This window comes from Cyprinodon tularosa, unplaced genomic scaffold (assembly GCF_016077235.1).
Source record: "Cyprinodon tularosa strain WSP-4 unplaced genomic scaffold, ASM1607723v1 ctg947, whole genome shotgun sequence".
Lineage (NCBI taxonomy): Eukaryota > Metazoa > Chordata > Actinopteri > Cyprinodontiformes > Cyprinodontidae > Cyprinodon > Cyprinodon tularosa.
In genome coordinates, this window is record NW_024039726.1 from 333,517 (window position 1) to 347,457 (window position 13,941).

Below are 13,941 nucleotides of genomic sequence, written 5' to 3' on the forward strand. Positions count from 1 at the left end.
CCAACTGGTATGAGAATGATTTCTATATAGAGAAAGACTCGGTACAGAGTGAGTATGAAGAAAGTTTTTAAATTGTAGTTTTCCATTTATTTAGGGAACATAATAGCTAATACACCATCACCCAAACCCTTAAAAAAATAATAATTAAACAAAATGCCTTAGTTTAGTTTCTCACAATCAGATTTTAGTTCCACCAGACATTGCTGACAACCTCACGATGTCAGATCTTTATACCTTGTTTAATACATTGAGACTCTCTGATGTAGCAGCCTATTCTGTGCTTCTCTATGTTGGTCTGTGTGCTGCACGTAAACAACAAACCATACAAATATTGATGTTTTTTGTTTGTTGGTTTCTCATAACATCTCATAATATGATTTGTCGGGACAGCATCACAATTAAACCTCAGCAGTGTCCTGAAAAAAATTCTGAGATGATAATTAAGCTGCGTTTACAAAGTGCGTTTACAAATCATTGGAGTTTGATATTTCTTCCAGCTATAACTGGCTATCACTTTTTTGATTGATAGCTGTTAATAATCTTGTCATTATAGGAAAAAAAATGTCCTCACCATCAGCTTTGATATAAAACTTAAAGAGATGTCCAGCAGCTGCTGTTTTGTAATATTATGAGAATTAATAAGTGCTAATTATTAAGCAGATTATTCCCTGGCTAGAGTGGAAGCTACACTGCATCATCTGATTTATTTAAGTAAAACTAAAAATCCCAAAGGAGCAAACATTTACTGGTTTAAAAAGGACAAAGACAAACTAGTAGAAAAAACTCCTCCGGGCAAAAAGAGGAAGCTATTATTTAAAACCAATGTAGTCGAAAATCACAAGAGCTTCATCTGGACATTTTTGGGGCCTCCCTACAGCTTTTCATTACAGCCTCTCTACCCTCTAAAGGCTTCCCTGGTAAAATTTGACAGCTTCAGGCGAAAGTAAAATACTTTGGACAATTTAGTTTCTGCACTTCATTTGCCGTTACAACCACTGAGCCAATAATAATATAAGATCCTCTGTGATTTATACAGGTGCTGGTCATAAAATTAGAATATCATGAAAAAGTAGATTGATTTCAGTAATTCCATTTAAAAAGTGAAACTTGTATATTATATTCATACATTACATACAAACTCATATATTTCAGATGTTTATTTTGTTTAATTTTGATGATTACAAATGACAACAAATGAAAATCTCAAATTCATCATATCAGAAAATTAGAATATTGTGAAAAGGTTCAAAATTGATGGCCCCTGGTGCCACACTCTAATCAGCTAATTAACTCAAACCACCTGCAAAAGCCTTTAAATGGTCTTTCAGTCTAGTTCTATAGGCTACACAATCATGGGGAAGACTGCTGACTTGACAGTTGTCCAAAAGACGACCATCGACACCTTGCACAAGGAGGGCAAGACACAAAAGGTCATCGCTAAAGAGGCTGGCTGTTCACAGAGCTCAGTGTCCAAGCACATTAATAGAGAGGCGAAGGGAAGGAAAAGATGTGGTCGAAAAAAGTGTACAAGCAAGAGAGATAACCGCACCCTGGAGAGGATTGTGAAACAAAACCCTTTCAAAAATGTGGGGGAGATTCACAAAGAGTGGACTGCAGCTGGAGTGAGTGCTTCAAGAACCACCACACACAGACGTATGAAAGACATGGGTTTCTGCTGTCGCATTCCTTGTGTCAAGCCACTCTTGAACCACAGACAGCGTCAGAAGCGTCTTGCCTGGGCTAAAGAGAAACAGGACTGGACTGCTGGTGAGTGGTCCAAAGTCATGTTCTCTGATGAAAGTAAATTTTGTATTTCCTTTGGAAATCAAGGTCCCAGAGTCTGGAGGAAAAGAAGAGAGGCACTTCATCCACGTTGCTTGAAGTCCAGTGTAAAGTTTCCACAGTCAGTGATGGTTTGGGGTGCCATGTCATCTGCTGGTGTTGGTCCATTGTGTTTTCTGAGGTCCAGGGTCAACGCAGCCACATACCAGGAAGTTTTAGAGCACTTCATGCTTCCTGCAGCTGACCAACTTTTTGGAGATGCAGATTTCATTTTCCAACAGGACTTGGCACCTGCACACAGTGCCAAAGCTACCAGTACCTGGTTGAAGGACCATGGTATCCCTGTTCTTAATTGGCCAGCAAACTCTCCTGACCTTAACCCCATAGAAAATCTATGGGGTATTGTGAAGAAGAAGATGCAATACACCAGACCCAACAATTCAGAAGAGCTTAAAGCCACTATTAGAGCAATCTGGGCTATCATAACACCTGAGCAGTGCCACAGACTGATCGACTCCATGCCACGCCGCATTGCTGCAGTAATACAGGCCAAAGGAGGCCCAACTAAATACTGAGTGCTGTACATGCTCATACTTTTCATGTTCATACTTTTCAGTTGGCCAACATTTCTATAAATCCTTTGTTTTTATTGGTCTTCAGTAATATTCTAATTTTCTGATATGATGAATTTGAGATTTTCATTTGTTGTCATTTGTAATCATCAAAATTAAACAAAATAAACATCTGAAATATATGAGTTTGTATGTAATGTATGAATATAATATACAAGTTTCACTTTTTAAATGGAATTACTGAAATCAATCTACTTTTTCATGATATTCTAATTTTATGACCAGCACCTGTAAATCCACCACTCTTATTCCTTTTATATAAATACAGTCATTGGTAAAACAAAATATGCTCCCGTTAAAATTCAAAGATTTGTGTATTTTGTAGTTTCTTCTGCTGTTCTCTGTGTTTCCCTGTGATGGATGGATGGATTTTAAATCATAGTTAAGTTCCTACAAATGAGGAGCAGAAACTTGTAACTCAAATATATATTTCACAATGACAGCAGCTACTGAACATTTAAGCTGATCAGAATGCTTTATATTTAAAATTTAAAACTACACACAAATTCAGAGAATAATTACAATTTAACAAACTTACAATAAGACTGAATTAGATCAAGCTAAAACTAAGAGACACAACAACAGAAAGGAACTTGAAGATTTCTAACTGGACTTAAAAGCAAGAGGGGGAAAAAACTATACAAGCAGCAGTAGAGAAAAAACTGGCACATTGTCTAACAGTTTAGGTCCTGCCCTTTAAATATTTTCCAGAGTTTTTTATGACTCTTGTATGAGTATAGACCTTCCTGAAGAAAGAAAGATAAGATTTCATTAGTCAGATCATTCAGGCTTACTGTATTAACAGCTACTGACCACAAACAGAGTTATAACAGTTTTTCCTTCTTTCTTTCTGTAAGCCTAATATTGACAGTATTACCTTCAACACTTACTTTTAATTTAATGTTTGCTCTAATATCTGTTTTAGATCATTGGGATGCAATTCAGCTGCAGCCAAAAAGTGCCCAGCTGGATATCTGTTACGAAGAACATAAATTAGTCTTTGTTCTTGTTGTTATTATTATTTATTGCCAGGTGCATTACACGGCCATGCCGGTTAAACTGTAAAGTAAAACAAAATTGCAATACTTAGTATTATATGTAATTCAAATTAAAACAACCTAAATAAAACAAGACATAAACATAAGCTTTGAATAAGATGCATAGATTTCACTCTTAAAACATCTCTCATCATAACAGACATCAACGTTGAACATGCAGTAAATAGCGTTAGCATATCGCTAATTAGCGGCTACCCGCTAGCATCTTTGTTAGCACTAAACCTTTTTCGGCCAAAACCTAAATATAGAGCAAAACATATCTCCCGTTTGCTTACAACATGTAACATAGACTTACCACGTTGGGCAATAATTAAGGTATGGTCATCTGTAGGTTTTATTGATGAATTTTGCTTTCTTGGTAAAGCTAACGACACCGGAAGCTACTTCCGGTTTGCCGTTCCTTCTACTAATCCCTTCCAAAGGAAACTATAGAGCCCCCTAGTGGAACGGGAGGAGTGAATCCAACATCCCGGCCCCGATGACCTCAACAGATGGTCATCCCAGTACAAAAAATTGGTGAACGACAACCTAGACTTAGATAACAAATGTTAACCAATTAGATTCAACCCTGTCACAAAAAACCTTTGTATATGATAATAATTGGACTTCGAGTAATGACTAACAGTTTAAAGTAATCTTGAACGTGAGATTAAGTCAAAGTCATTCATAGTATAACACAAGCTAAAGGTAGTTAAAGTCTACTCATCCATATTTCCTTCTAGCAAACATAGCTTGTGTATGGGGCGGATGTAAGTCCCTCTATGAGTCTTTACTTGCACTGATCGCACCAGTCCATCATCTCCAATGTTGACGTCTGTAACCAAACCGAGGGGCCATTGACAGCGAGGTGTGGATTCATGCAGGATCAGTACAAGATCTCCAATCTGATAGTTTCTGGAATGGTGGTTCCATTTCTGCCTTTGCTGGAGGTTGGGTAGGTACTCCTTAACCCACCGAACCCAGAAAATGTCTGCCAAATACTGGACTTGGCGCCAGCGGCGACGATACAGATCCTGTTTTACAAAGTGTCCAGGAGGCAGAGGGCATTCTGGTCTCAACAGAAGCAAATCATTGGGAGTTAAAGGCTGACTGTCTCTTGGGTCCTCTGAAACCTTTGTTAGTGTTCTCCCATTCACAATGTTTTCAATGATGCAGAAAAGTGTCGTTAATCCTTCATCATCCAAAATCTGTTGTCCTGCAAGGCTCATGAGAATGGAGCGGACAGAACGAATCTGCCTCTCCCATACGCCCCCCATATGTGAGGCTGCAGGAGGATTGAACTTCCATTGTGTTTCTCGCTGGAGTAGATGCTCTTCAATTCTTTGCTGGTTCCATTCATTTAGAGCCTTCTGCAATTCATGGCGGGCACCTATGAAGTTTGTCCCATTGTCTGAGCGTATCAATTGAGGTGTCCCACGACGAGCCATGAATCGTTGAAGAGCATTTATGAAGGACTCTGTGTCCAGGCTGTGTGCCACCTCCAAGTGAATGGCCCTGATTGTTAGGCAGGTAAACAGACAGCCATATCTCTTCACCTCACTCCGTCCCCTTTTGACATTAATGGGCCCGAAATAATCAATCCCAACATGAGTGAAAGGGGGCTGACATGGAGTGACACGATCAACAGGTAAGTTTGCCATGTATTGAGTACTGATTGGAGCTCTTTGTCTTTTGCAAGGTACACACTGTGCTAGGACTTGCTTCACTGCTGCACGGCCCGAGATAATCCAAAATGATTGTCTAATCTCAGCCAGTACCCTTTCAACTCCAGAATGACCTGTGAGTTTGTGGAAATGCCATATGACAAGTTTGCTGACATGGTTTTTTTGAGGTAAGATTGCTGGGTGTTTTGCTGCTTCAGGTATTGGAGCGTTGGTGAGCCTGCCTCCAACGCAGAGTAACCCATCACCAAGTCGCACTGGATTTAACTTCCTGAGGCTTTCTTCTTTCTTTGGGAATGTAACTTGGGTGCGCTGGACATAGTTGATGATAGCAATTTCCCCCTGCTTCATTTCATTCAGTGTTATTGGTGAGCACAGTCTTAACTCAGTCTTCTTCCGCAGAATATTCTTCACTCGTAAGATCAACGCGATTGCTCGTTTGAGTTTGTACCAGGAAGAATACCTCTGGATGAAACAATCAATTGCTGACTGATTGGTGAGTTTGGAAGACATTGCATATGTCTGACTCGACTTCTTTACCTCTGCATCTGGAGGTAAACTTCCTAGCTCAGGCTGGCAAGGCCATAACTGTTCTTCCTGCCACAGGAAAGCAGGGCCTTTGAGCCAGCGCTTGCTGTTTATGAGTTCTTCAGCAGACAATCCTCTTGAAACATCATCTGCAGGGTTTAGTTCTGTGCAAACATGTTTCCATTGTGTCACTTGTGATACTTCACGGATCTGTGAAACTCTATTTGCAACAAAGGTTTGGTAACGTTTGTCTTCGTTTCTGATGTAGTGCAAGACAATAGTGCTGTCTGTCCAGAAGACAGAATCCAGAAGGGGTAGCTCAAAGCTTTGACGGATCCTTTGATCAAGCTGTACTGCTACTACAGCAGCAGCCAGTTCTAGCCTTGGGATTGTGCTTGGTTTGACAGGAGCCAGCCTATTCCTAGAGAGGACGATATTACAGTTGATGTCATTGTTGCTCACAACTCTGAGGTAGCTAACAGCACCATAGCCCAACTCAGAAGCATCACTGAAGTGATGAAGTTGCATGGTAACTGGAGCTGCAGTAAAATCTTTATGTCTGAGACATCGAGTCACTTGTAGTCTACATAGTTTTGGCAGGTCATCTAACCACCGGCCCCATTGCTCCGCAATATCACTTGGGATGATTTCATCCCAACCTAGCTTCAAGCGACATAATGTCTGAAATAGTGCTTTTCCACGTAAAATGAATGGGCCTACAAAACCCAAGGGGTCATAAATTGAACTAATTGTGCTTAGCAGGCCTCTTTTTGTGCTTGGCTTTTCCTTGACTTTGACGATGAAGGTTATAATGTCATTTTTTGTGTCCCAGAGCAGCCCTAGAGCTCTTTCCAATGATGGATCTCCATCCATGTCTAACGATGGTGCTTGATCTGCACGTTCCTCTGCTGGAATAGACTCCAGGACCTTGGCTGAATTACTTGTCCATTTTGTCAAGCGAAAACCTCCTTGCTTAAGTAGGTCAACCAGCTGCGCTGCTAGATGGATGGCTTGTTCAGGTGAGTCTAGAGATTTTAAGCAGTCATCCACGTAGAAGTTGCGTTCCACAGTGGATATGGTATCTGCATCATACAGATGTGCGTGATCTGATGCACATCTCTTTAATGCAAAACTTGCTGCACTTGGAGACCACACCCCGCCAAAGAGGTGGGACGTCATACGGTAAGTAACTACCTCATCGTTAGGATTGTGGCCTTTCCACCACAGGAACCGCAGCACATCTCTGTGTTCTGGAGTTACATGTATCTGATTGAACATGCCCTCAATGTCCGCCATTACAGCAACAGGCCCTTGTCGGAAGCGGATCAGCACATCAATTAATTTGTTTGTCAGATCTGGTCCTTGATGGATGGTGTCATTGAGAGATAATCCGTCGTACTTAGCTGCACAGTCAAAGACGACTCGCACCTTTCCAGGCTTGCGAGGATGAGTTACTGGGTGATGTGGGAGATACCAAACCTTCCCATCATTACGTTCAAGCGACAATGCTGGGACCTCTTCTGCATACCCTTTATCAATGGTTGACTTCATAGCCTTCACATACTTCTCTTTCAGGTCTGGGTCTTTCACTAATCTCCGTTCCAGTAACTGTAGTCTTCGTGTTGCTAAGTTGATATTGTTAGGCAGTGTCACTGTCTCTTTCTTAAAAGGTATATCTAACACATAGTGTGAGCCTTCTTTGGAAAGTGAGTTTTCCCACAGTTTGATCACCTTGTGGTCATTAATTGACAGATTGTGCTCTTGAGTGGGGTCATCAAGCTTCCAAAATTTTTCCACTTGTGTCTGTAGAATTTGATCTGACTTGAGGAAGAAGGCCTTAGACTTCCTACCTTCTTTGTAATCAATAGGTCCATTTATGGCCCAACCAAGTACTGTTCTGGTGGCATAAGGGTCATTATCACCACCCACGCGGTACTTTTCAGCTCTGAGAAGACGTGGAGCATCTTGCCCAATTACAAGGTGCACATCATTTGACTTAATGCTGGGAATAGGGATGTCCATAAGGTGATCCCATTTTGCTGCCTCGTCAGGCGTGGCGAGACAGCTAAGCCCTATGTTTAATTTCTTAAGTGTTCTCACACCATTGAGTGTGTAAATGTTGCCATCATATAGAGAATCAATCTCCAGATCCACACTTTGAGTACATATACCTTCTCGGCTTCCTCCGACTGTATCAAGGTCCAACCTTGCAGGTTTACCTCTGACCTTGAGTTTCTTGGTTAGTTCTTCTGACACTAAGCTGGTGTTAGCTCCAGGATCGAGTAGCGCATATGTGACAGAACTAATGTTTGTAGCTTTTCCCCTCACGACCACAGGAACAATAGGTAAACAAACTTTACCATTTGCAGCTCCAGCAAACCCACATGTGACATTAGGTGATGTAGCAGGTTGCGTTTGTTGGGTAGTTTTGTTGTCATCAGTGGAGTCCTGGTCTGCTGTTGTAATCTGCCTGTTAGTGAGGTTAGGATGCAGCCATTTGTTATGTTTCTGTCCACAGCCGGGCACATTGCACACCCAGTTGCGTGTGCAAATCTGGGCACTGTGCCCCATCATGAAACAGTTTTGACACAGGTTTTTTTCTTTAACAAATGAAAGGCGCTCAGGTACTGTTAGTGATCGGAAACTTGGGCACTGGTTTAGGAAATGGTGCTCTGAGCATTTCAGACATCTTAAATGAGATGGCTGCTTTGTACGTGTAGATTTATTCTCCTGGACTGCAGCAGCCTTCACATTGGTATGGTAGTTTTGACGAGGTTTCTTTAAAGCTTTGGTAGGAGATGTAAAGTTGTTTGACTTTTCTTGGTTCTTGTAGCTAATCAACCCACCAAAGACTGGATCAGATCTCTTTTCAGCCTCTGTTTCTACAAAGCTGACAACATCATCGAGTTTCGGTAGACGTCCTTCCTTAGCAATGTCATAGTTTTTGTTTAACCACTTGGCCCTGAGATCTGATGGTAGCTTGCTAATTATTTCAACTAATGTGCGGCGGCCACTGAGCTCATCCTCACATTTCATGGCAGCAAGTGTGTCCTTACAGCCTCTCAGTTGGTCTGCAAAGCTTCTGAGCTGCATATTGTCTCTTATCTCTTTAAAGTTCAAAACCTTTTCAACCCAAGCTTGGGAAATAGAATGAGGATTTCCGAATCTAGATTTTAGTCGTTCAAGCGCTTCCTTGAAACCCAAGCTGGGATTGGGGTTGTATAGACAGTGACTAATAGCATCTCGAGCCTTTCCTTCTGTGTATTGGTGCAGACGAGTTAGCTTTTCTTCTGCAGAAACAGACTCTTTATCCACCATTGCAGTGAAAAGCCTCATAAACTTCCAGTACTGGAGAGGGTCACCATCAAACTTTATCATATCTGTTGGTGGGAGCCTCAGAGAGTCTACTTGGGCTTGATATTGCTGCCTTGAAAACTCTAGTAGTTGTGAGATCGAATCATCTGCTAACTGCGCCGGAGACGATTGTGTTATAGTAGGGATTTTTGCAGATTTAGGTGTAGAATGGAGATCTACAGTTAGTGCTTGAATCTTTTGCTGATTATGTAGCATCTGTGCGTCTAGCTCTGCCTTGTGGCGCATTCTCTGGAGTTCCAGCTCAAACTCCTCCTTTTTCAGCCTAAGCATCAGCTCAAAGTTTTCCTCCTCTTTCCTTTTAAGGGTTTGGATTCTTTCTAGTTCTGCTGAGGCAGAATTTTTATCCTCCATGTCAGTTTGAGGTTCACTGAATAAATTCATTTGAGTAGTGACATCCAACTCATCATTAACATATGGAGGATCATCAGCTTCATCTTTCTCTTCTTGCAACCAAGCTAAGGCCTCATGACGCACATCATGTACACTCATCAGTATTAGCTTCTCATAGGCATCAGACTCTTCTCTGTCAATGTCATCAATGAGCTTAGTATGATAACATCTATGTGCCTCCTGAAGCTGTGATAGGGCTAGGTCAAGGCTCTGCAGTACTGACTTTAACTCTTCTGGCTTATTTTGTCTAATTTTTTCATTTGCAGCTGTTATCATCCTAGTTACAGCTGATTTAGCTTGTCCTCTCTTCCTCTTTAGTATTGCAAGTTCTGTTTCTCCTGAAGAATCTTTGGTTTCAGACATGGTTGCCTCGTGTTTAACTTTATGTTACGAAGAACATAAATTAGTCTTTGTTCTTGTTGTTATTATTATTTATTGCCAGGTGCATTACACGGCCATGCCGGTTAAACTGTAAAGTAAAACAAAATTGCAATACTTAGTATTATATGTAATTCAAATTAAAACAACCTAAATAAAACAAGACATAAACATAAGCTTTGAATAAGATGCATAGATTTCACTCTTAAAACATCTCTCATCATAACAGACATCAACGTTGAACATGCAGTAAATAGCGTTAGCATATCGCTAATTAGCGGCTACCCGCTAGCATCTTTGTTAGCACTAAACCTTTTTCGGCCAAAACCTAAATATAGAGCAAAACATATCTCCCGTTTGCTTACAACATGTAACATAGACTTACCACGTTGGGCAATAATTAAGGTATGGTCATCTGTAGGTTTTATTGATGAATTTTGCTTTCTTGGTAAAGCTAACGACACCGGAAGCTACTTCCGGTTTGCCGTTCCTTCTACTAATCCCTTCCAAAGGAAACTATAGAGCCCCCTAGTGGAACGGGAGGAGTGAATCCAACAATATCTCTATAGAAACATGTGACATGGTTTACCACCAAGATTTTAAAACAACCTCTGACAGTGAGATAATATTAATAAAACCATAAAATTGTGTGGTCATCTACAATAAAATCCTATATGCTATATTGGAGGAAATGCATTTTAACTATTTAGTAAGATTTATGTTGATCAGATGGTTTTAAACAAGCATTATATTATTCCATGCTTCAGGACAATGTACAGTAATAACAGTAGTGCTGCAAAAGGACCAGATAAATACCCTTTTCCATGTGGTTAGTCTTTTCAATTATTTTTCTAAAGGAACATCAACTTAAAATCTGGGGATCAAAATTCTGCCCTTCATTAGTTGTCAAAACTCAAAGGAAAAAGTAGTTTTGATACAATCTGAGAGTCGTGAATCTACTTTTCTCCATTGGGGTAAACCCAAAGTTATCTACTCAGTTTATAAGTGTGTGCATGTAGGTGAGATGGGATGGATGGCTGTGACTCTAATACAAATTACTTTGCTTGGTCACTTTAACTGAAAAAGGTGCTTTATTTATTCATTAATTCCATACACTATGCAACCTTTCCACCTTGGTTTGCATGGCGATGTTTTTGATTATCGTTATTTTTCTTGGTAATATTTCTGACATTGAGTTGAAATTGCACTTATGCAGGAAAACTGGCGGACAGATCCAGGACAAGTTAGCTAATCTTGTGATTAAATTGTTTATACTAAAGTGCCGGAATGTGTAGGAAGATGATTTAAGAGCATTGTTTCTCTATGGCTTCATGTCTGACATTGTCATTTAAACAAAAGACTGATTGCCATGGCTAAAAAAAACTGATTTTGTTTAAAAGCGTCACAAATATATACATTTTTATGGATGGAAAAAAAGATAAAAAGCATATGTTGTGATTGGGAGAGGTTACTGCTGTTTATTGGTATATCTACACTAAAACAGAATAACCTTAAGTAAAGGGATTTGTGAGGATTATTTTAAATTTAGAAGCAACAAATGATACCACAGCGACATACAAATTGGGTCTTGGTGACAGCAGCTGTCAGTGGGCTATCGCAGGCTCATCAAATGTGAGGAATTTGCTGAAAGCTGAGCGCTGCACCACAACACTAATGACAAAGTCCACAGAGGAAGAGATGGCAGTTCAACACGTCTGAAACAACAACCGACAAATTCAAATAACAAGCTTGTTCCTGCTTGCATATAAGGGAAAACCCTTGGAATACAAGCATTAAGTGTTGAAATGCTCAATGGCTTGAACACTTAACATAGAGACTTGCAAATATATAATGCTTTAGTTAAAATTAATATCTGAATTTTAGTTTTCATTTATTAGAAATAAAAAAAGACATTTTATTTCCACCAAATTATCACCTATTTTTCTTTCCATTCCTTCTAGTATCATTCCATTTACATTAAGACAAGTTACAGGTATTTCTTAGAGAAACAAAAGGTTATAATGCAGAATATTCCATCTTTGTTATCAGAACTGTAGTATGAGCATCTTCAAACTTTGCATATATCCATAAACATTCCTGCACACTAAATCTGTTTTCCAAATGCTAAACAAAGTTGCAGTTATTTTTACTGCAGTAATCCTGTTTTTTTCACAAAATATGTCAAAGTTTAGATTTTTATATCAAACTGAATAATGCAGCATGGTGCAGAAGGTTGTGTGTATCTTCTTTAATATTACCCAATAAACCTTTCAGGGTCTCAGTAGGTGTATTCTCTCCCAGATGTTCTTATTTATGCACATCCCATCAACCATTCCGTCCCTCCCTCCATGAACGTTTATATGACTCCCTTTTTTTATGACGCCATCCACTGTCTTAATTTAATAAGTAGAAAGGGGAGGAGGTTAATTATCATTGCCACATTTTGTACTGACAGATAAAAAGGACAGTCAGAGACCTGATCCAACTGATATGCTTCTTTATTAACAGTAGGATATGAAAAGTTGCTGTGTGTAAATATTTTTCAAATGGTTTCTTACATGTCTGACAACAAATATTAAGGTAGGAGTGCTTTACAACTTCAAAGCACTACCCATCCACCCTTCAGTGGATGGGTCTTGAATTTCTTTGAGTTCGGCAGAAGAGATTCCTGCTTTCTATGATTGCCACCTCAAGGACAGGAACACATTTCTCAGTTCTTGCAACGTTTGCAACAAGCTTAAGTTTATCAATAGATTTACATTTTTAGCATTATACTGAATTAACCACAACAACTCATTGAAAAAAGGCCCATGAGCTGCATAATATTGTACAGTCTTGCTATTTTGTTTTTTCTAGAATAGAGGGAACACTGTTTAACTCTTTAATGAGTGGTTAATTGCAAAGTATACCTATCTATATTGTGTTTTTGTGAAATAACTTAAACTTTATTTTTAGCCTCACACCCATTGTATAGCCATTTAAAGCTTCCCAATATGCAAAGATCTTAATATTACAAAACATCTCCTTTGCTTTATTGTTTTGTTTTTTTCAAACAATGATTATATGGTTTTTCTGTTGTTTTTTTCTGATAGAAGTGCTGTAACTAGTAACTATGGCTAGATACTATTTATTCAATATTCCCAATACTAGTAACATAATATTGAGCTTCTAAATAGCAAACCCATCACTTGTATATTCTGTATAAATTATAAACAATATGTAAAAATATCTGATAATGAGCAGAAATAAACGACAGATAATTATCAACTCTGGTTAAAATGTTTTAACGTTAAGAAAGATTTCAACTGCCCTTATTTGACCACTGAGTTGATAATTTTAGGTGTTTTCTACTCTTTCTGCCTTGGAGAGTAAAAAACTGTATCCCGCCTCTCACCCGTAGACAGCTAGAGATAGGCACCAGCGACCCCATTTGGGATTAAGCATGTCAGAAAATGGAACTCAGAATGCATAAAAATTACAACGGTAAAATGTTTACCTAGACATGTTACACATCATTGAAAACTTACACTCTCCACAATTCAACCACCAAGTTCATTTTATAGACACATCAAGGACCAAAGCACAATTAACAATTATATATATATATATATAAAAAACAATTAACACAGATATAACATTATTTAAAAATGTAAACATTACAAACCAGCCACAACAACATACCTTTGAAGGCATCCAGAAGCAGTTTTTTAAATCCAATCTTCAATTGCTTAAACTCCATTCGTCCATAAGGGTCCACAGATTAAAAGTTATCCAGCATATTCGTAATAAAATATTTCCTGATGAGAAAATCTGTGACTCTGCACTTTTTGGTTCTTTTTGAGTTTTGAGTTATACTTTTTATTCTTGTCTTTCTGTGTTTTCTTTATGAAAGTCTACATAGCACCATTTTAAAAAGAAAATATATAATTACTGTCAGAAAACATGTGTGTTCATTTGTTTTGACAGGTAGTTCTAACAGAGTGACAGTATTTGACAACTTGAGAATGAAACTGGGCTTTTAAGTCCGTCATATTTTCTTTTTGGCCATCACAGAGAGTGAAGGTAAAGCGGTAATTAGGTCTCTGATAGGTGCATACATTTGGAACTGGAATGTAGTATTGCTTCAGGTTTTATCCT

At 39.0% G+C, this 13,941-nt stretch overlaps 2 protein-coding genes across 3 annotated transcripts in view; both read right to left on the reverse strand.

The window, feature by feature from the left end:
- Nucleotides 1-13,941, reverse strand: part of LOC119776628 (zeta-sarcoglycan-like) — a 475,955-nt gene that overhangs the window by 304,767 nt on the left and 157,247 nt on the right. The window lies entirely within an intron of this gene.
- LOC119776626 lies at nucleotides 3,391-10,338 on the reverse strand. 2 transcript variants are annotated; one of them, XR_005279802.1, is made up of 2 exons: nucleotides 3,768-10,338; nucleotides 3,391-3,473 (listed from the first exon to the last, which is right to left on the reverse strand). XR_005279802.1 is itself a non-coding variant. In XM_038275167.1 (2 exons), the coding sequence occupies exon 2, from the start codon at nucleotides 9,787-9,789 to the stop codon at nucleotides 4,171-4,173; it is 5,619 nt and encodes a 1,872-aa protein (XP_038131095.1). In that variant the 5' UTR covers nucleotides 9,790-9,895; nucleotides 10,190-10,338; the 3' UTR covers nucleotides 3,419-4,170. The 2 variants fall into 2 exon arrangements, 1 of the variants encoding a protein (XP_038131095.1); XM_038275167.1 differs by having other exon boundaries at nucleotides 3,419-9,895; nucleotides 10,190-10,338.